Source organism: Protomyctophum bolini (genome assembly GCF_963924005.1).
Source record: "Protomyctophum bolini genome assembly, chromosome: 13".
In the NCBI taxonomy this organism is placed as follows: Eukaryota; Metazoa; Chordata; class Actinopteri; order Myctophiformes; family Myctophidae; genus Protomyctophum; species Protomyctophum bolini.
This window is the reverse complement of record NC_137874.1, coordinates 31,478,565-31,498,564: the sequence shown is the minus strand read 5'-3', so window position 1 is coordinate 31,498,564 and position 20,000 is coordinate 31,478,565. Positions and strand designations below refer to the sequence as shown.

At 41.1% G+C, this 20,000-nt stretch overlaps 1 protein-coding gene across 1 annotated transcript in view; it reads right to left on the bottom strand.

Annotated features, from left to right (window-relative positions):
• Positions 1-20,000, bottom strand: part of LOC308326781 (1,4-alpha-glucan-branching enzyme-like) — a 142,452-nt gene that overhangs the window by 8,410 nt on the left and 114,042 nt on the right. Inside the window, exons 13-15 of the mRNA XM_080779810.1 lie at positions 18,830-19,014; positions 16,235-16,365; positions 3,181-3,298 (exon numbers count right to left, since the gene is read on the bottom strand). Of these exons, the coding sequence (XP_080635936.1) occupies positions 3,181-3,298; positions 16,235-16,365; positions 18,830-19,014 (434 nt within the window). The remainder of the gene's footprint in view (positions 1-3,180; positions 3,299-16,234; positions 16,366-18,829; positions 19,015-20,000) is intronic.

Genomic DNA, 20,000 nt, shown 5'->3' with positions numbered 1-20,000 from the left:
ACATGCTGCCCAAGCTGCTTCCCACTCTGCAGTGATCCTCCTAGACCTATCGGCAGCATTTGACACAGTGAACCACCAGCTGCTCCTAGACACCCTAGCGGATCTAGGCATCGGTGGAACGGCACTAAAGTGGTTCTCTTCCTACCTCACCGACCGGACCTACCAGGTTTCCTGGAAAGGTCTGTTATCATCCCCCCGAACCCTCCAAACTGGGGTCCCACAGGGATCTGTACTTGGTCCCCTCCTTTTCTCACTGTACACTAAATCCCTTGGCACTATCATCTCTGCTCACAATATATCCTATCACTGCTACGCATGTTATGCGTAGCATGTTATGTAGACAGCATAAATGCATTGTATGTAGTCATAGCACGTCATAGTACATATGTATAGCATAGTAGTATAGATGTATAGATTATATGTTTCATTATAGATATTCCACTGTTACTTTCTTAGCTTACGCATGTTTCATGATAAATGTTTTTATGTGATGTATTCCCATGCTTTTTTGTTCTTGCTTAATGTAAGTCGCTCTGGATTAAGAGCGTCTGCTAAATGCCTAAATTGTAAATTGTAATTGTAAATTGTAAATTGTAAATTGTTGACAGATGCTTTACAGGGAATTACAGGAGAGGAGAAAGAAAAGATAGAATGTGGATGAATTAAGTGTGTGTGTGTGTGTGTGTGTGTGTGTGTGTGTGTGTGTGTGTGTGTGTGTGTGTGTGTGTGTGTGTGTGTGCATGTGCGTGTCTGTGTGGGGGGTATACAGTCAGTAACTACCGGATCAGTACCAAATTAACATTCAAATTCGAAACTTTTTTTTTAAACAGCTAAATATAGCTTGCTTATGGGTGATGTTTGAGAAACATATTGGACAAGACACTAAGACAGTGGGTGCAATGCAATGAGAAAGTTTAGACAATCACCAGTAAGGTTTTTGGGAAGTGCCTTGAGAATGATATTTGTAATATTTATTTTCTTTACCTTAAGCTTGATGTAGCTGCTACCCAGCTGAATATGTGACAATGAACACCCTTAAGTTGAACCTATACAATGGTGTCCACATGTTACGTTTTACTGTAACTGAACACTTAGCATCATCACCTAATAGAGCACCGAAGTCCTGACGTAACTCGCTCATCCCGACGATTCCCCTGGTTCGCGGAAGTAATTTCTCTATGGAGAATAACATGGGGTGATCTTAATATCGTCTACTATAAGCGTTGTGGTCCAAAAATAAACAAGCTGTCTCTGCGTTATTGTTAGGGAGGTGTCTCTGTATCGTTTGCAACAGTCAGTCACTCATATATGATACAGTCTGCTTCTAGCGAAAATCTAACTAATTAGCGTTTTCTCTCAGTCAGTTGATTCTTCATATCCATATGAGTGAAGCGGCCGGGGTGACATGTTTATTTTTAACACAGTTGTTATATGAGGCGATCTAAAATCGCCTCGATGGGGATTTCAATGCAACTAAACAAATACATGAACCTGGCGACTGACGCCCTCTACTGAAAGTGACGTCAGACTTCGGTGCTCTATAGGCCAGTCAATCTAAGATTTACCCAAAATAAATTGCAAAAGTAAAAACATATTCAAATTAGTGTATTATAAATTATGGATCATAGTAAATTCAGGGGTTGAAAGTTGCAGTACCATTAAAAATGTAAAAAGTAAATGTAAAAGTAAAATGTAAAAAGGTCAGCACATTTGGGCAAGTGGCTGTGGCCTAATTTAGCCCAATGAGTGTTTTCGTGCAAAACTAATGCTTGGAAGGGATTCAGAATCATGAAAACCCCCTAGTTTGAAACATTGCATGCTTCTTAAAGCATTCATTATTTTTGCCTTATATGTTGTAATGGTAGCCTACTCCAACGTTCAACCCCTGCATTTATATAATACTCTATTTGTAATGTTATTTGGATGAACCTAAGGATCATAAAAACCTTGTACGATTACTTTTGCAATTTCTTTTGGGTCAGGCCCTTTTTTAGCTTAGATTGACTGGCCTGGCTGTAAACCATCTGACCATGAATTCAGGTTAAAAGACAAATTATTAAGCCTGAATTATACTCATACGATGGTGTCACACACAGACAATAGCTGATCCACAAGCTCACAATGTGACACGACACATTGTGAGCTTTACACAATTTACACAATTTTCACTTTCTTAGCTTTTTCTGTCACACTTCTCTTCACCCCACCACTGATTAATCACCGGAGCAGAGACCTCATTGGGCCATTTCTCTTACCCCTCTTTGACCTCACATCGACTTTATTTTCCGCCCGGGCCCTTTCATCTCGCCTGCCGCTTTCCTTTCTCCCTCCGCAGCTCTCTTCTCCTTCCTTCCCCTCGTCGTCTTTTCATTTCCCAGGCAGACTATGTTTCAGATGGTCCTTCAGGGCTTAGGGTCTTTTTTTGACTTCTACCAGCCAGAGCGCAGATTTCTCTGCACCTTGATTTTAGAGTAATTACGTAAGGATAAATGATGAGTCTCCCTGAATGCATTCTCTCCCCATCTCTCTGTCAAGCCTCCGTGAACAGGTCCTGGGGCACAGCCATCATTCACTGCTCCTCTGCAGGTGGAAATTAGCATCTCTCAAATGTTTAAGCGAAAAGACTTGGCCTGACTTTTCTGCTTTTACCCTTTTATTTTTTTGCCCGTTTAAGCAGGGAAATGGTTGGCTGAGCATGTGCAATCACATTTTTTTCCAAGCTCTTTCCTGATTTACATTCACATCATACAGTGACATTAATACCTCTAAGCTGCCGAGGAGGACTCTCACTAATCTTCTGCTCTGGGCTGGCTACTCTACTAGAGCTACTGGGGGATGGCATGCCTTGCTCAAGGGCACATCAGCAGTGCTGGTTGAGGAAGCTAAGTGTTCAACCCATTCACTTTCCCCACCTAAATCCAAGCCCCTTGACCAGGCTTCTTTGCTTTCCACCAATTGTGAACGTGTGTGTCTGTGTGTGTGTGTGTGTGTGTGTGTGTGTGTGTGTGTGTGTGTGTGTCTGTGCGTGCGTGCGTAGTGTGATCACAAGGTGATATTAATCAAATATCTAAGTGCACAACAAAATCCTGGGTGTTAATTTAAGTCAGGGTATAAGAATGGACCCTTACATGCCCTGTTAAATGAACACTCAAGATTTGAGCTATTAGTGAGGTCCTTCACCTTCATAGAGTGCGTCCTATACTTGAAGGCGAAGGGCTCAGTGAACATCTTTGTTTCCAAGTCGAGTCTTCCATGGCCGCCATACTGAACCGCATCAGAATCCAACTGGATCTTGTATCTGATATCCATCCGGTTAAGGGTAATAGGTAGTGTGTGGGAAATGTTTGATATTACATTGCAGTTCTTGCATGCATTTCAACATCATAAAACAAACATACCGGCATTGGTATGTGTCTATTCACAGCTATCATACACACAGAGCATGTTCCTGTTAACGGCTATTTTTATGTTGCCTTTGTTGACATTTTCTTCAAAGTCATTAAAACCTTATACTGAACTTCCCTGAATAACTGAATAAATGTCAGCTAAACATTAATAAGCAGTTAATAAGTCACAGGAGATTTAATTGTGTTTGTGTATCCAACTTCTCTCTATAGGGACTAGGCCTATTTTCATCTAGAAATATGGATTTCAAATCAATCCACATTAGAGAATTATTTTGACCAACGTTTGCCTGTTATCTCTCCTAATGGTACCAACATCAATACAGCATGGAATAGTGTACAAAGACGTATCCAATGATAAAATATTTGGGCTAAATAAATTGAGGTTAAATCTCATCAAATAGTGGTCCGTGGCTCAAATGTCAACAACAACAGTCACTGGACACAACCCAGCCCACTGGGGAGAGCAGTGCACCACTGCCCCTGACCACCGGGGAGAGCAGTGCACCACTGCCCCCACCGGGGGGAGCAGTGCACCACTGCCCCTGGCAGAAGGCCTCACGCCAGGGCCTCGATTTAATCACTGGCCAGCTACAGAGAGACGCCAGGCAGAGAACAAAGCTGCCCTCCAGCCTTCCATCCGCCAGTCGATGCCCCCTGAAGGTCCACCCAGGAGAGGCCGCTCCTTGCCCTCTGAGACGCCTTGCATCCACACCGTTTGAAGATGAGATGAGAGAGAGAGAAAGAGAGAGAGAGAGAGATAGGAGGAGCTCCGATAGTTCCTCTTTGAATTGCTAATTACAATGTTTAAAGCTGACCTCTCTTTCTCTTCTTCTATCTATTTCTATCTCTCTCTGTGTCTCTGTCTCATTAAAATATGGCCTCAAACAAAGCCCCAGATGTTTTTGTTTTGTGTGTGTGTGTGTGTGTGTGTGTGTGTGTGTGTGTGCGCAGTGAACGACACCTGTTACAGCAGTTCCTTTCAAACACCTATGTATACATCTCCAACACCTATTTTGTCATCCCTTGAGTGTGAAATAAAGATGACAGGATCGGATTCGGCATCACAATGACTCTCATTGGAATTCAAATAATAAACGCTCACAACGTTGTACTACTACATCCCATACCTCACCACAGGATATATGACTCAACTACAAGTGAAAGTTTCTCAGTCAAAGTTGTACTTGAGTTGAAGTACCGGAGTTCTTGCTTTATTCAAATGTAAAAAATGAATAGCAGATCTACAAGCTATTCACTGTAAATGAGAGCTTGTAAGCTTGTAGATTCTACAAGCTCACATTTACAAGTTGTGCGATGGATTATCTACAATGTAGATGATCTACAATGTAGATCATCTACTTTCACGATATGTGAAAATGTGTACTTGTATAGAGACATAAGGATACAAAGAAATGCAATAAAATAAAAGGTTTTTCCTTGAAGTAGTTTAACAGCATGGAGATTCATAGTACTTTAGGTACATCACAATGAAGTCCTACTGGGAGCTTCTCCAAGGTTCTCGCATTACACATCATCATCACCACCATAACTGGAGGAAGTGCATGTCAGTTCCAGTCTTAAAGGTACAATATGAGACTTACTTTAATGAATATAATTGTATTTGAACCAATCTGTATTGTAGAGAATATACAATATAACTAGCATATTTGCAGTCGGTGATGTAATGGTGGTCTCTACCATTGAGACACGTACTTTAGTTACGTCATCAAGAACAGTGGTCCTTATTGGCCGGAGGAGTACACCGACATACGCACATACCCAGCCGATCGCAGTACTTGCGCGCTCTGCTTGCGAAAGTAATAAAGTTATTTGAAGCAGAGGGCGCACCTGATTTGACACCACCATCTTCATAAACGTTCAGTCAGACATCGCTGCAATTATCTCTTTCTATTAGGTCAGATCGATAACGGACATCAAATGTACAAATTACTTACCATAAAGTGATATTAATATTATTTACTACTGTAGGCTATATCATGAGACAAAGTGGGACACAGTGTTTTTTCGCACTGAAAAATCTTCTAAAGTCCAGATTTTCTTAAAAGTGAATGTCCCCCTTTTGACAAAAAATATGAATGGTTCCAATCCGAGAATCTCTGAGCCAAAATGTAATAGTGCATTCATAGACTTGGAGCAAGTCATTCATTAATCATTACCGTTTGCCATTGCTTTCTGGGCTAAAGCATTACAGTATGTTTGTAAATGTAAATGTTTGAATGCCCAAATCTTAGTATTAATCTTAAAACTCTCCCTTTACAAAATCTGAAATCTTAAAAAGATGAAAGTCGCTTTTAAGGCCCAATCCTGGCATCAAAAAATGCCAGTACCGAACTGTATACTATGGAAAAACTAACATTCATACTGAGACTACAAGAGGATAAATTCTATAAAAAGTGGGAAAAGTGGAATCTCTTCTCTCAGCCTAGCGATATTGCAATAGGATTTCATTGAATGTTTTTTTGTAATATGAAAAATGCAGCCTTTTTTCTTTTACTTTTTGTCTTTATCTTTTCTTTTTCTTTCCGTATAGTCTTGTTAGTTGCTTTTTCTTGTCTGTTCTTCCTTCAATAAAAATTAAGTGAAAAAAAAAAAAGCCTTTCCCAAGGGGCGGGTCACGGCTAGGGTGAAAGATGGCACAAGTGGAGGATGTAGAAAAGGGGAACTGGCACAGGAATAGAGAGCTGGGGGAGTTGGGGAGAAGGGCATGATGAGATGGAGGAGAGAAGTTGAGCAGGGCAGCTGGGGATCAATCATGGCTCCCACTGGCGTATATTGACTCTCTGGCCCCAAGGGGCTTCCGTGGCCAAAGTGCATTCAGGCTACTGCAGGGGTCGATAGAGGAACGTGCCTGGCTTAGCACACACCTTTTATACTGTAGGTGTGCGTATGCTTGTGTAGGCTATACGTGTGTACAGTACGTGTCTGTGTGTGAGAGTGATGGATGATCATAAACACATGTAAGTGCTAAGTGGGTGCATTAGTGTAAGACACAACCGTACGCATGATATGCAAGTTATCTCACAGCAGCCACGTCAACAATATCATAGTTATCCTGAGTCATGTTCTCAGCCCAGGGAGGAATTACATTGAGACTTTGTTTTAATGCCAATCGAACCAGCTATTCAGGTCGTGCCATGCCTCACAGAGACAAGTCATTAATTCACCTTGACCCAATTCCAAAGTTGAGCGTACTAGAGAAATTAAAATGATGATGATCTACTGCTCAAACAAAGGGAAATCGCCCTTGGCCAAGGGCAATAGTAAAGATAAAATATGCAACTTATTTGAAACAATCTGTATGGTAGAGAATGGTAACAAAATAATAGAGCATCTGCAGTGGTTCGAGGTAGTCTCTCTACTATTCTAGAAAAATGTAGACCCTGGTTGATAATGTCAGCGTTATTTGAAGCAGACAGTGCACTGAATTGAACATAAAAAGCTCTGCCATCATTATTGTATTTTGGACATGGTTGCTTTTACCTCCCTCAATTGGAAGAGGGAGATAAGACATACAACTTGTAGCCTTAAGCTTCTTGGCTTCAGCCAGGACTGATCTGCAACATTCACCCTTCTCCTCACCAGCCCCAACCCATGTCCCGGAATTGGAAAACAAACAAAAGGGGTTCCCGTTCAGAACGGGTTAAGCTCCAGTTCAATTAACTACTTAATCCCTGTAGTGTACACGTTGTCATACGTCGAATAGGAAAACAATGGATGCATTGGCTGTGAGCTTGTAGATCCGTTTTTTTAGAAGTTTTCAATTTTTTATTTGTTTTGCTAATATATATAAACATGTCAAACATAAGGATGCCAGGTTGAATGTGGTTAAATGCTCTTGATTTGGTTGAAGAGGCAAATAATGAAACAATAAGGTCTGTTGATTGTTCATGTTGATTTCATGCATACTAAATAAATTAGATGTCAACCTCAAAAACAATCAAATCCTTCTCCCACGGCGAAGTGCCCTCTTCACCGTAGCCGAAGCCCAGGGAGGAATTAAATTCATTACCACCACATAACAGTGGTGAAAAGTAACTAAGTACATTGCGTACTCTACTTAAATACCATTTTGAGGTATTTATACTTTACTTGAGTATTTCCAATTTCCAGTACTTCTACTGCACTACATCTCGGTTCCAAATATTGCACTACGATTTATTTGAAAACTGTAGTCACTTTGTAGATTGAAGGTTATTACAAAACATACAGTATTTGAAAATAGCTGATTTTACAAGCTGTAAGAGAGCTGTGTTGAGATTTTGATGCCAAAACTTTTGTACTTTTACTCAAGTACATTTTGAGTCCCGGACTGTATTTCTATATTGCATATTTCTATAGAGTATTTCTATATTGCAGTATTGATAATTTCACTTAAGAATTTGAGTACTTTTGATACGTACACAAACGCATACACTCACACTGAATGCTATAGTATACAGTACATGGTGTCACGCAACCTGCATGCTAGGCTATATATAATATATATTCATGTATGCAAACATCAGATGTAGCGTGGGACTCGTCCATTGAAATGTTGAGCTCATGCCTAATCATGTGGATCAAAGGAAGGCATGAGAGATCTGTCATGGAGGAATTCCCACAGCTAAGATCTCTAGAGGACGACGTAATTATCCTTTACACTTTGACAACGTCCCTGCAACCCTCACCAGGCGGAGATATTAGAGGACGAACACGGCGAATCAAAATCAGCATTACGGGGAAAAAGTGCTGGAATACAGACCGATGTAGACAGAGAGAGAGCGAGATAGAGAGAAAGCGTGTGACGTGTGTGTGTGTGTGTGTGTGGCGCGCAAGCGTGTGTGGCGTGCGTGCGTGTGTGACGTGCATGTGTGTGTGTGTTTGAGCGAAGTTATCATGGCGTCAGTTCCCACTTATGCAGGGGAGATATTGCGGTCATAAGCTTAAGGCGGTACTACTTGCCAACCAGTAGATGCCCTGACACCAGGGTCTACAATACATGTCTCAATGGTAGAATAGGGAGACCACCTCCAACCATTGCAGATTTGCTAATTATATTGTATTATTATGAGGTCTAGAGTTCGGGCCGCTATGCGGCCCTCACATCTATACCGCACTGCCGATGCCACCAATATGCCCATTTCATTATGAGTCCCACAGTCTAGTCTTTCAAAAGAGCCTTGAGCAAACTTTGACTTTTGCTGTAGCTCCACTGGAGTTCGATACAATAAAACTAAAAAAAACCTTCCAGCAGCGTAAAACAGGAGCGTGGGAAACATACTGTAATAGTGTAATATGTGGGAAAGACAACGGAGAGATACACGATCAAAGAAATACTATGAAGAAAATACAATAAACTCAGACGAGGGAAAGAACAGGTATTAAGGGCACCGGCGAGGCACTCACAATAAAAAGAGGAGAGCAGAGAAGGAGGCATCTGTAGATATAGACATTATTTGGTTCCACTGATGAAAGATAGAAATGCAGGGGTGGATCTTTACAGGAAGAGCTCAGCTAGGTGTCTAGTCTACCTCTGGGGAGAGAATATTTTCCTGGATTTACACAGAAATCTATCCTTGCGGATCCATGTCTTGTTGTCGTGATCCATCTGTCCTCCAAGCTAACAATGGAGATACACATACTGTAAGAGTGCAGGCTTAATCAGAGCTTTCAATGACCTGTAGGTTAATTGTACTGCAGGAGTGAATATTGGTAGGAGGTTACGGGTCTGTGTTATATACTGTAGGCATTTGATTTGTGCGTGCGCTTGTCTACAAATTAATTTGTTCGTGATTGAATTTGTATGAGTCTGCTGTGTATGTATACATGTGTATACGCAAGCTGTATACACACACACACACACACACACACACACACACACACACACACACACAGTTTAAAGTAGGAAATAAATTGCAGCCCTAATATTTGTATTTTATTTTTTTACCCGAGCAGTCATCCATCATCTAAACGACGTCACGTCAGGAGTGTGCACTGATGGGTGTGTGAGTGATAGATGATTGACAACAGATGATTATATAGGCTGCGGGGTGGTTCTGGTCCTCGTGGAGAATGGCTCCGGAGGCTTTCATCTCTTGGATCAGATTGCCGGGCAACCTCAGATGTATCAAGTTACAAAACCGAAAAGAGAGAGAGGACTCCCTGTCTAAATAAATCAAGAATTGGCTGTCAGAATGATCAATTATGTCCAAGACTGTAATCTTGACCACCACAGCTATAGCGTTTGGGACTGCATCGGTCTTCAGGGCTTTTCGCTGGATTACAATTTATTTTCTTTTTCTTTTTTACATGGGTAACAACTATAGTTCTTTTAAATAGGATGATATGACACATACTGTAGATAACGTTTCTTTCAACACTGTAGAACCCTACCCATATTCTTAAAATATAAATAAATATGTTATTGTCTGGAATTAAATAAAACCAACAGTGCTTGACCTGTGTGACTAACCTTATTATTGTCTCCACCAGGCCGAAGGCATGGGGAGAGAGTATGTTTTGCACTCTGTCTGTGTGTGGTTCTGTCTGTGTGTCCGTCCGTCTGTTACCAGCTAATCTCTGACACCGTTAACCCGGTCAACGCTAAATCTTCCACACACACACTCCACAGACAATTTTCCACATACATAATCGTTACACACTATCTCTATAGTCATGTGTTCAAGACGGATCTGTCCGATATTTCATATTCCATCCTAATTGGCTGACATTGGCTTTCAAAGTTTGCAGGATTGACCCGTGAACAAAAAGCCTCAAATCATGAACGGAGCGTGCAATTTACGTGAAATCTTTCACAGACTTTCCTACTAGGCTGAGGAATATATCCCACCCTTTTCACATTGGCCTGTTATAGCACCAAATAACAGGTGGATTTTTGCAAAACACATTTTTGGAACAAAATGCCTCAAATCATCCAATTGCCATCCGAGGCGTAAGAAGAAATGTCACCCTTTTCACATTGGCCTATTATAGCGCCACCAGAAGGCCACAACCTGACCTGCCCTGGTGGAGACCTGTGCCCAGAGGGGCACTTTTTCTAGTTAATGCTGTGTTAGTTAGAAAATTATTGTATGTTAGTTAAGTTGAGAAATCGGGTTAGTGAATTTGAGGAAAAGCTCACACTAACCAGGATTTTGGAAGCATGTAGATTTGCCTTTTTTCACAGAATGTTTACCCCCATAATAGGGACACTAGGGATTTACTAAGGTCCTCCTAAACACTAACCCCAACCCCTGTGACATACTGCATATGCTTGCACATTCTCTCCACCCACACACACATATGCGCACACACAAACACACTCTCTCTCTCACACACACACACACACACACACACACACACACACACACACACACACACACACACACACACACACACACACACACACACACACACACACACACACACACACACACACACACACACACACACACACACACACACACACCCACACACACGCCACTTGCAACCTTGCAATAACATGTTTTCATGTTTTAAGTTATGGGTGCTCAAAGCAATTATTTAATGTGTGTCAGAAAAATCTATGCTTTGATTTCCTGTCAAATAAAAGTTCACCCACACATTGACAGTAAGTTGTGCGCAGACTATTTAATATTGGTATTTATTTATGGGAGCTCAGAAAGTTCAATCATCTCTATGTTGTTTGGGCTGTAACTAGCGAAGCATTTCAACAGAACGTCTCTGCAGTAAAGTGGTCTAGCAGGGACATAATGTGGAGTCATTTTGTCTGAAAGCTCAACAGCAAAATCCCCACACTGATATTGTTTTCATTTACGGTAGCCCATAACGTGTGATTGGTTAGCCAAACATTTCAGTTAGTTAAGTTTACTCAAGTGATTGCCACTTATCAAAGCAACAGCCCAATTGGATTAAAATGTAAATTATTGTAGCGTCCCGGGCTGTTATTTGGCTGAGCTGATCGATTTCCCAGCATGCCTCGGGGCACATCTGTGCTATTGTTCTATTGTTGTGTTGTGTTATTTGCCATGGGGAACGTGTTGTGGGGATTTATCTGTGATTGTCATTGGTTTATTTATGTTCATGTAACGCTTTATTTGTGTGTTTATTTGGGGGGGAAAGTGAGCGACAGAGGTAGTTGCAGAGAGCATCCCTTCCACTTTGTGTTCAGGAGTTGAGTTCTTGAAATCACAATTCTTTCATGTTGCAAACTAATTGTTATTGCCGGAAGTTGTCGTGTTTGATGGAATCCACAGTTCATTACAATATTATTCCTGTTTTATATTTGCATGCTTTATTTTGCTTAATGTATTGGAGTGGGTGGGAATGATTGGAATGTATTTCATTGTACATGTTGCAGTATACTGTAGGGTGATTATCTGTGATTTGCAGCAGTGATTTGTAGCAAATCATATATAATAGTGCCCAAGCCCACACACAAAGTTTTTGTATTAATTTTTTTACCAATTTCCTCCCCTTTTCTCCCAATTTAGTTCAGTCAGATAACTCACGAATAGATTTAATCCAATATTTATTATAGAATGAGAATACAATTAAGTGTGCAAGTGTGCGGTTTTCGGTTCGGCTACATATTCTCCCTGCTCGGCACAATTAAACCATCATTAAACATTAAGAGCAGGGAGATGTATATATAAAATAACAACCCCGACATGGGAAACAGAAATAGCAAGGCCCACCAGTGGTGCTGGTGTGGCGGCGGGAGCAAACATCGCATAACAACAGCCAGGGATGAAGAAGGAAGGCAGGAAGAATGCATGCAGTCTAGGTGAGCTTAAATACCCCGCCCAATTGCTCAGCTGACTGCCAGATCAGCGTATGAGTGGGTCTTGCACACACTGTATACGCCCGTCACCAACATAGTAATGCAGCATATTAACCCCTCGTGCTCTTGAGCATAAATAGCATGAAGCCGCTCGAGTATATCTGACTGAACTAACTCCGCAATTGCTACGTTATCATTTGTTGTATATCAATGTTGGAGAGTAATACTGTATGACTGTAATATTATTACTCTCGCCAGGAACAAGTAGCGTACAATTGTCAAAACAGTAACAATATTACAGTAAAAGCAACACTGCATATTGTCTTATAATTTATTTATTTTTTATTTTTTTGCCCAACGTTATACACGTTTTAAAAAGGCGTTAAGGCGTTGTTGGTGCTTTGGGAGTTGATAAAAAAGCAGTTAATTAAGTCCTTGGCAGACATTGAGTCAATAGGGAAGAGGAGGTCAGTGGATCAAAGTGTCATTATTGTGAGATTGTGTCAGTGAAAGATACAAATAATATTGTTGTCCCCTGTAAACTTTGCAAATCACTTTCAATTTGCATCTGCAATGGCAGGTTTGAGAGGCTGAATTGTGTGCAGTTCGGCTGTTTTGCGTGATTCTTGTCTCCTCCTGCAAGTACAGTATAGTAATTGTTCCAATTAGTGGAATATGCAGAGAAACATTATACTGTTGATTCTTATTGGTATTGCCGGTATATTGATGTGTGCACTGTGCAGTTACTGTATCCAGTTTTGCTGATTGCCGACTCCTAATTGTTGTTCCAATAAAGTGGACTCCATTATAAAAGGAGCTGGTTTAATTGTACATCACATTTTAACTATATCTAGTTATTCTTCATACCAAGTACTACTAATATGATACATTTTTAAAGGAGTTTTTTAAAGGAGGAGTCAGATGCCTGAAGAAGGCTGAAAGGCCGAAACGTTGCTACGACTCTTATCTAAATAAAAACTCTTGAACCAGCAAGTGGTGGTGTGCAGGTCTCTCCTCCTGCTGTAAAAGTAGTAATAAGTAACATATTTCTCTTCCTGAGTAATTTGCTGAACTGATTGTTATGCCGATTTCCAGACTTCCCCACACACCTGTGTAGTATATAACAGAAATAGAACGTGACGTCACACCATTGAAAGTGTAATAGCTGGAAACCTCCCATGATGGCCTGTCCATTAAAGTCAATAGAGGGGGGGACCCGGTGGAGGAGTTGACATTTCTCTTCACCTGCCTGTGAGGCAGAAGGGTGAAATAAGCCCTCAAAGGCTTCTGTGAGAAATAAGGGGAGGGGATGGGGCTTTTTTCCCCCTTCCCCTACTGGGTAGTGTTTTTCTTTCTTTTTATGAGTTGGGCGTTGTCATAATCTCCTAGAGCCTGGAAAACCATTATGGCAGTCAGTTTGTAGCATGGATGGTTAGTCAACCCATACCTCCTGGGTTAGAATCCTGCTTGCGCCACTATTTTTTGTGCCAACCACAAACAACTTAAAAGTAAAGTTTTAGACCACGGCCGGTTAAGACTGAGGCGATGGAGTCTGACATACATGGCGGAGTCTGACATACATGGCGGAGTCTGACATACATGGCGGAGTCCGACATACATGGCTTGCTTTAAAAACAAATTTTAACTAACTGGAATTGATAAAAACAACTCAAATCAAAATGCGAGATTAACTGCTCCCAACCTAGTGTCCATCCTGAGAACACGGCCAGCCAACTGTGCTAGTATGGACGCCCAGCCAAGCCAGATGCAGCACCTATCTCTAGCCTCTGCGGCGGTCTGCAACAACTTACACACGCACAATTTACTGAGCATCACCGACACCTTGATCCTTCCATTATTAAGTGCCTGAGTATCGTAAGAGGGGAGAGTATTTCTTAGGGTCTTGTCAGGCCCAGTCAATGGAGTCAGGTAATAAAGAAAAGGAGCTTGAGATTAAAGGGAATGAAGAAAAGAAGAGAGTTGGAAGGAAGTGGAGTGGAATGACAGTGGGTTAATCCCAGAAGAAAAATAAGTGAGAGATGCTTTCTTTTTCTGACAGGTTATTGATTGACTCACACACATCCCGAAAGGATCCCACAACATTCCACTCTCTGTAAGATAGACACAGCGAGAGAGAGGGAATGAGAGAGAGACGGAGAGGGGAATGGAGAGAGGAGTGACGCTCCTTTTCTTATTTTTGAGTGGTGCAACCACTCAAAAATGGAGGAACAGCAATGGCCGTGTTCACGTCCTACAGTATGTGTTGGTTCACCTATGTGTTGGTTCACCTATGTATGTGTTCATGAGGGGGGGGGGGGGGGGGGGAGAGAGGGGAGTTGCACCACTCGGTTCACATGGGTGTGATTTTTTGTCCTATGCTTGATGCGGCGCCTGCAAATGCGTCCAGATAACGGACTTGAAGCAGGATCTCCCTTTAAACTGTCATTGACATAGTGAGCACAGCCTCATGTTATGGAGGACCGAGTGGGCTACTACCTTCTTGTGATTTGAAAGCGGATGGTACACAAAACATTTATAAATAAGACCATAAATCTTATGAAGGAAGCGTTTCATGGATTTAATTTAAGTGTTAGACCAAACTTGGCAAAATAAATCAATGAACCAAAGACAGTAGAAGGTGATATTAATGACCATGAGGATAGAAATGCAAGCTCAATGTTTCCCAGAGCAGTATAGATGAAAAGGAAATCATTGGTATTGGCCGTAATTGTAAGAATAAAACTTACTGACTGGAATAAAATGAATATGACAAGAGTCAAAAGGGTCATGGGTGCAATTGTCAAATCTACGTTAATCCGTGTCCCCTGCACATCTTCAAACTTGGCTTGACACGCACGCACGCATGCAGGCACGCACGCACGCACGCACGCGTCCCAGCTCAACTCATCACATCGCCTCATTCATAATCAAAACTGACAATGCTTTCCTCTGCCTCTCTCAATGTCTCTCCAGCTTGCGGTTCTCTGCCTTGCCAGCGTACCTCCTCTTCCTTCCTCACGTCCCAGAAAAACCTGCCGTCTGAACACTGAACCCTCCCTGTAAAGCCCCAGGCTAATTAGAGCGCTATTGCAGCAATATCTGCCGCTCACACCGGATTCCTGCCAGCGGTGGAGGAATACATCTTGTTTTTTTACCCAAGTAAAAGTATCAACACAAAATAAATAATTGTACTCATACTGTATTCATAATGTTACTTGAGTAACATTAAGTACAAAATAATTAGCATTAGCAAAGTAAAAAATACTGTATGAATGACAAAAATAGCCCCATGCGATGCACTGTGAGCTTGTAGACTTTTTCTTTTTACATTTGACATAAAGCATAAGCACTTTGTTATATTAATTTGTATAAATAATATGAATCTGCAAAGTAATTTGTAATTAAAGTTTTCAAATAAAATATTAAATAAGTCTTCAAATCATTGTAGCAGAGTAAAAAGTACAATATTCACTCCTGAAATGTAGTATGAGTATAAAGTGGAATGGAGATACCTCAACATTGTAATTAAAGTACTCGAGTAAATGTGTTTAGTTACTTTCCACCAAACCCTCCCTCCCTTCCGCCTGGACCTTAGTGGACCATAGTGGACTGGACCACAGTGAGAGCAATCTGAGAACCCACCGTCAAAAAACTAAGGAAAAACAGCACCCTCTTTTCCTTGAATTCTAGTGAGAATGACAGCACAGGAGAGGAGGGGAAGGAGGCTAGGAAGAAGAGGGGAAGGTGTGTGTGTGTGTGTGTGTGTGTGTGTGTGTGTGTGTGTGTGTGTGCGTGTGCGTGTGCGTGTGCGTGTGTGTGTGTGTGTGTGTGTGTGCGTGTGCGTGTGTGTGCGTGTGCGTGCGCGTGTGTGCGCGTGCGTGCGTGCGTGTTATTCTACTTTATATTACTTTATACTCCACGAGACAGCTAAATAGGACATTTGACACACATGTGCATGCACAATTTGTTAAATATTTGCCTATAATGACATGTCCAAAATAGGGATGCCAGGGTCCCTATCTTTAATGTAGAGGTGAAAGGATACGTCCCAGGTGTAGACGCTGCTATACGATAGTTAGTGTAGCTGTGGCTCGGATGGAAGTTGAACACAAACAAGACGTTGGCTCTCTCAAACACAATGACTTTATCCTTCTCATCGGCAGTCGTCACCAGGCCCTGTAAAAGGAAGAACAATCCAAGGTGATCCTGTTTCAGTGTGCATTGTGGTTTTAACGATTTTTTTCTTTTTTCAGATTTTGAAAAGCGCTACTGTATATGAACAGTTTTTTTCTTCTGCTTATTCTTACTTACCAACTACTGTAAGACCCTTGTTGTACTTCACATTCACAAGTATATTCACAACTGTATTTTGAAGTGCAACATGGTCTCAATGAAGAAAAGGTGCTTAAAGTTTATTATTAGGCTACTTTTTGTATGTGATTACCAGAATCATAGTTATACATGAATCCTGATCTCAGGTGTGGGTTCATTATTTGTCTCTTTGCTCTCTCGTCTTCGTCACACTACAAGGGATGGATTATAATCACCCCGCTGAGAAAAATGAGAAGGAATGTGAGAGTGGAGAAGAAATAGCTTTTACTCTACATACAGAACACACAGCACACTTCAGGCTCACATTCAACTTCAGGTTTCTTTTGAAACTGGGAAGCTCTGATTTTATATTATTGTACACTGAGCTACTGTAGCTGGAGAAATAAATATCACAAGCCCTCCTATATGAAATAGTCACTCATACTTGTCACTGGTTATTACTTTGAATTAAACTTTTAATTTAATTTAACTGGGTTCTTGAGTTTTTCTTTCATTATTTTTATTTATTTAATATAATAACATAATTTGAAAAATACATACAAAAAAATGTTCCCATCATGACAATGTATAATTTGATTTGCATACTGCTTGCTTTAATTTATGAAAATGTTAACTTGTGTGCATTCCATATTTAAAGCCTCTTCAGCACCTTTGAAGTACAACGAGAGATGTTTCGGCATGTCTGCCTATACCAGCTTCAGAAAAAGCATAATTTATCAACCTTGGCCAACTGTATGCTCACTACTATCTAAACACAGAATGGTGAACCTATTTAGATGATAGGTTTCAGTCTACCCACCTACTGTAGACACTAGGCAGTTGTAGAATGATGTACTAGACTAGATGATGGGGGCGCCTGCTGGTCTAGCGGTCCAGGCACATGCCACATATACAGGTACATTTAAAAAAAAGACTAGAAAAACAAATCTTGTTTCTCTCAATTTGGGGGTGATTGACATTAAAATGTCTGCGAGCCACTGCATTAACTAATAAATGATGATGTATTATTAAAGGTCAAGCTGCCTGGCAGCACATAAAGTAATTACATTCAGCCCCGCCTTTACTGGCTGCAACATTAAAGCGATGAACTTCATTAAGGCATTACTAATTACAATCCAATAATGTGATTGTGAAATGGACCATTCGCAATTACGAGTACGTTTTTACTTTTGCACTGTAAGTATATTTTGATGCCAGGGCTTTTACTTTTACTTTGTGATATTGCTTTACTTTAAAAAGTATTACATTTGAGTACTTTTTAAGGGGTGTACTTGGGTTACTATGTAACACAAACACAATGGATATGGCTACTACATTATAACAGTGGTTCTAACAAATTGGGGTTGAGGGACCCCCAGGGGTCCTTGAGGTGGATCCAGGGGGGGCCCCCAAGCAAAATGTGTTAATATAATATATATATATGTGGCCTTCGTTACGTTGCACCGCTGACTGTTTTGTTTGCGCCTGATGCCATGATGGGAAAATGTATATTTTTTTATACGGGTCTGCAGATAAATACATCCATTTGGGGGTCCTTGACATGAAAACGTTTGAGAAGCACTTCATTAGTGTGCTCTCTGAGTTAGCTTAACACACATTTGACAGTGTCGTTGGTGGCTTGAGGCTGCTGCAGTACAATGTGCAGCCATGGGACATTGTGAGAATGTGAGCTTTAGCGTGACCAACCAACTGTCACACCCAATCCCCCGTCTTACACTCACATGTTCCCTGTCACTCCCAGTCCCTGTCACACCAGAATGTCACAGTAATGTCACTGCGTTGCCCCCACCAGCTTGGAGTAAGTTATAGGTAGTAAGGTACTGTAGGCCTATGTATTTCTATTAATAAATTGATATATTGCATTAAATGTATGCTAGAACTGATCACATTTGTTCTCAAGTTAATAAGTAGTATAGTGAAGGCTTTTCACCCCTTTTTCTCACCAATGTAGTCGTTATGCTAATTAATTCCTCCCACACACAGTTGTTTACTGCTTTTGTATCATACTGACTAACGTTACGTGCCAGTGAGGAGCCCCCACCAGGAGGATGTACATCCTCCGTCCTATTCCTCCCAACCAACACTCCAAATGTACAGTATATGCCCTGACAAATATCACCTTCCCTGCCTGGCTTCCCCTCCCCGGAACATGGGCCTGTTTGTGTTCGCATACAGACAAACAAAGCCGGATGCACCGCCGAGCGTCTGGTCACCTGTTTTTTTTACTTGAATGAAAAACAACGCACATAATGTATGTTACAGTAGCTATAAACACAAATGTATGTTTTGAATGAGTGCTTATGCTTACCGGTGCAGCGCAAAGCCAGCCATACTTGTCTTCAGTGTGGTTCATGTCTTTGTCAAATTTGTACAGCTGTCCATATCGCAGATTCCCCACGTCCAACAAGTCGAACTGACGTCTGGCATACTGGTAGCTCTCGTCGTTGCCTTTGCGTGGAAAGTCCAGCCACTCAGGGTGACCAAATTCATTACCTAGGGGGCAGTAAAGAGTGATAAGATGGCTTCTGACACCCAAATGTACAATTTCAATTCAACAGAGCATGCGTCTCTATTCTAGGCATGTCATAATAGGTGAACTTTCAGAGAAGATACACAAGCTCGCAACATGATTGTTGTGAGCTTGAAGATGTGCTATTTTTATCAAAGGCTGTGCAACAAGTAAATGTTGACTGGGAGAACCCAGCCAACTGAAGTAAAGAGTTCAGGGTCTCAAGGTTTAATCAAATCTCGTGAGCTTGTGAATGGCCAAGATGGTAATAATAGCTTTTCTCAAGATATAAGAATCAAATCCAACAGTCTGCAGTCGTGATGTGAAGATACGAATGCTGATTAAGGGTTTCAGAGAGGCTATTCAGTTTGAGTGACTCAACAGTCAACATGGTGGAACGGAAGTCGTAGTGAGTAGAATTTGCAGACCAGCTGACACGCTGCCCATCTGCACAAACAGCTGACAGTCACCATGGAATGCGTTTGTTCTTTTGTTCTGAGACAAATAAACCCTCAATGATTAGGTGTTCCTAAATGCTGTTCTGAGGAAGCATGCGGAAGGCTTCAGTGATAGAAATGAGGAATCTTGGTAATTAGACATTAATGGTATTGTAAAAGTCATAAAATAAACGTTGTCGAAAGTGGACATTATGTATCAGTAGCTCTGTAAAATCATTGGCTATTGTGTGAATATGCTGAAAGTAGAAAAGAGCTGGGAAGTACAAAAGCCAAGACATTCATTAATTCACAATCCAAAAATATTTCTTCCTTCACTTGACACTTACTATTCTGTCTGTAAAAGAAATCCCTTTTCAGAGGGATTTTCTTGTTTAAATAAAAGGTTAAATCACATGAACAAAAAAAGGAATATATAAAACTCAGCATCTCGGTAGAATTCACGTCAGAAAGGGAGGACTTCTAATCCCACAGCTCTCACTTGAACTTTGCTTTGAGGGAAATTTATGCTGCTT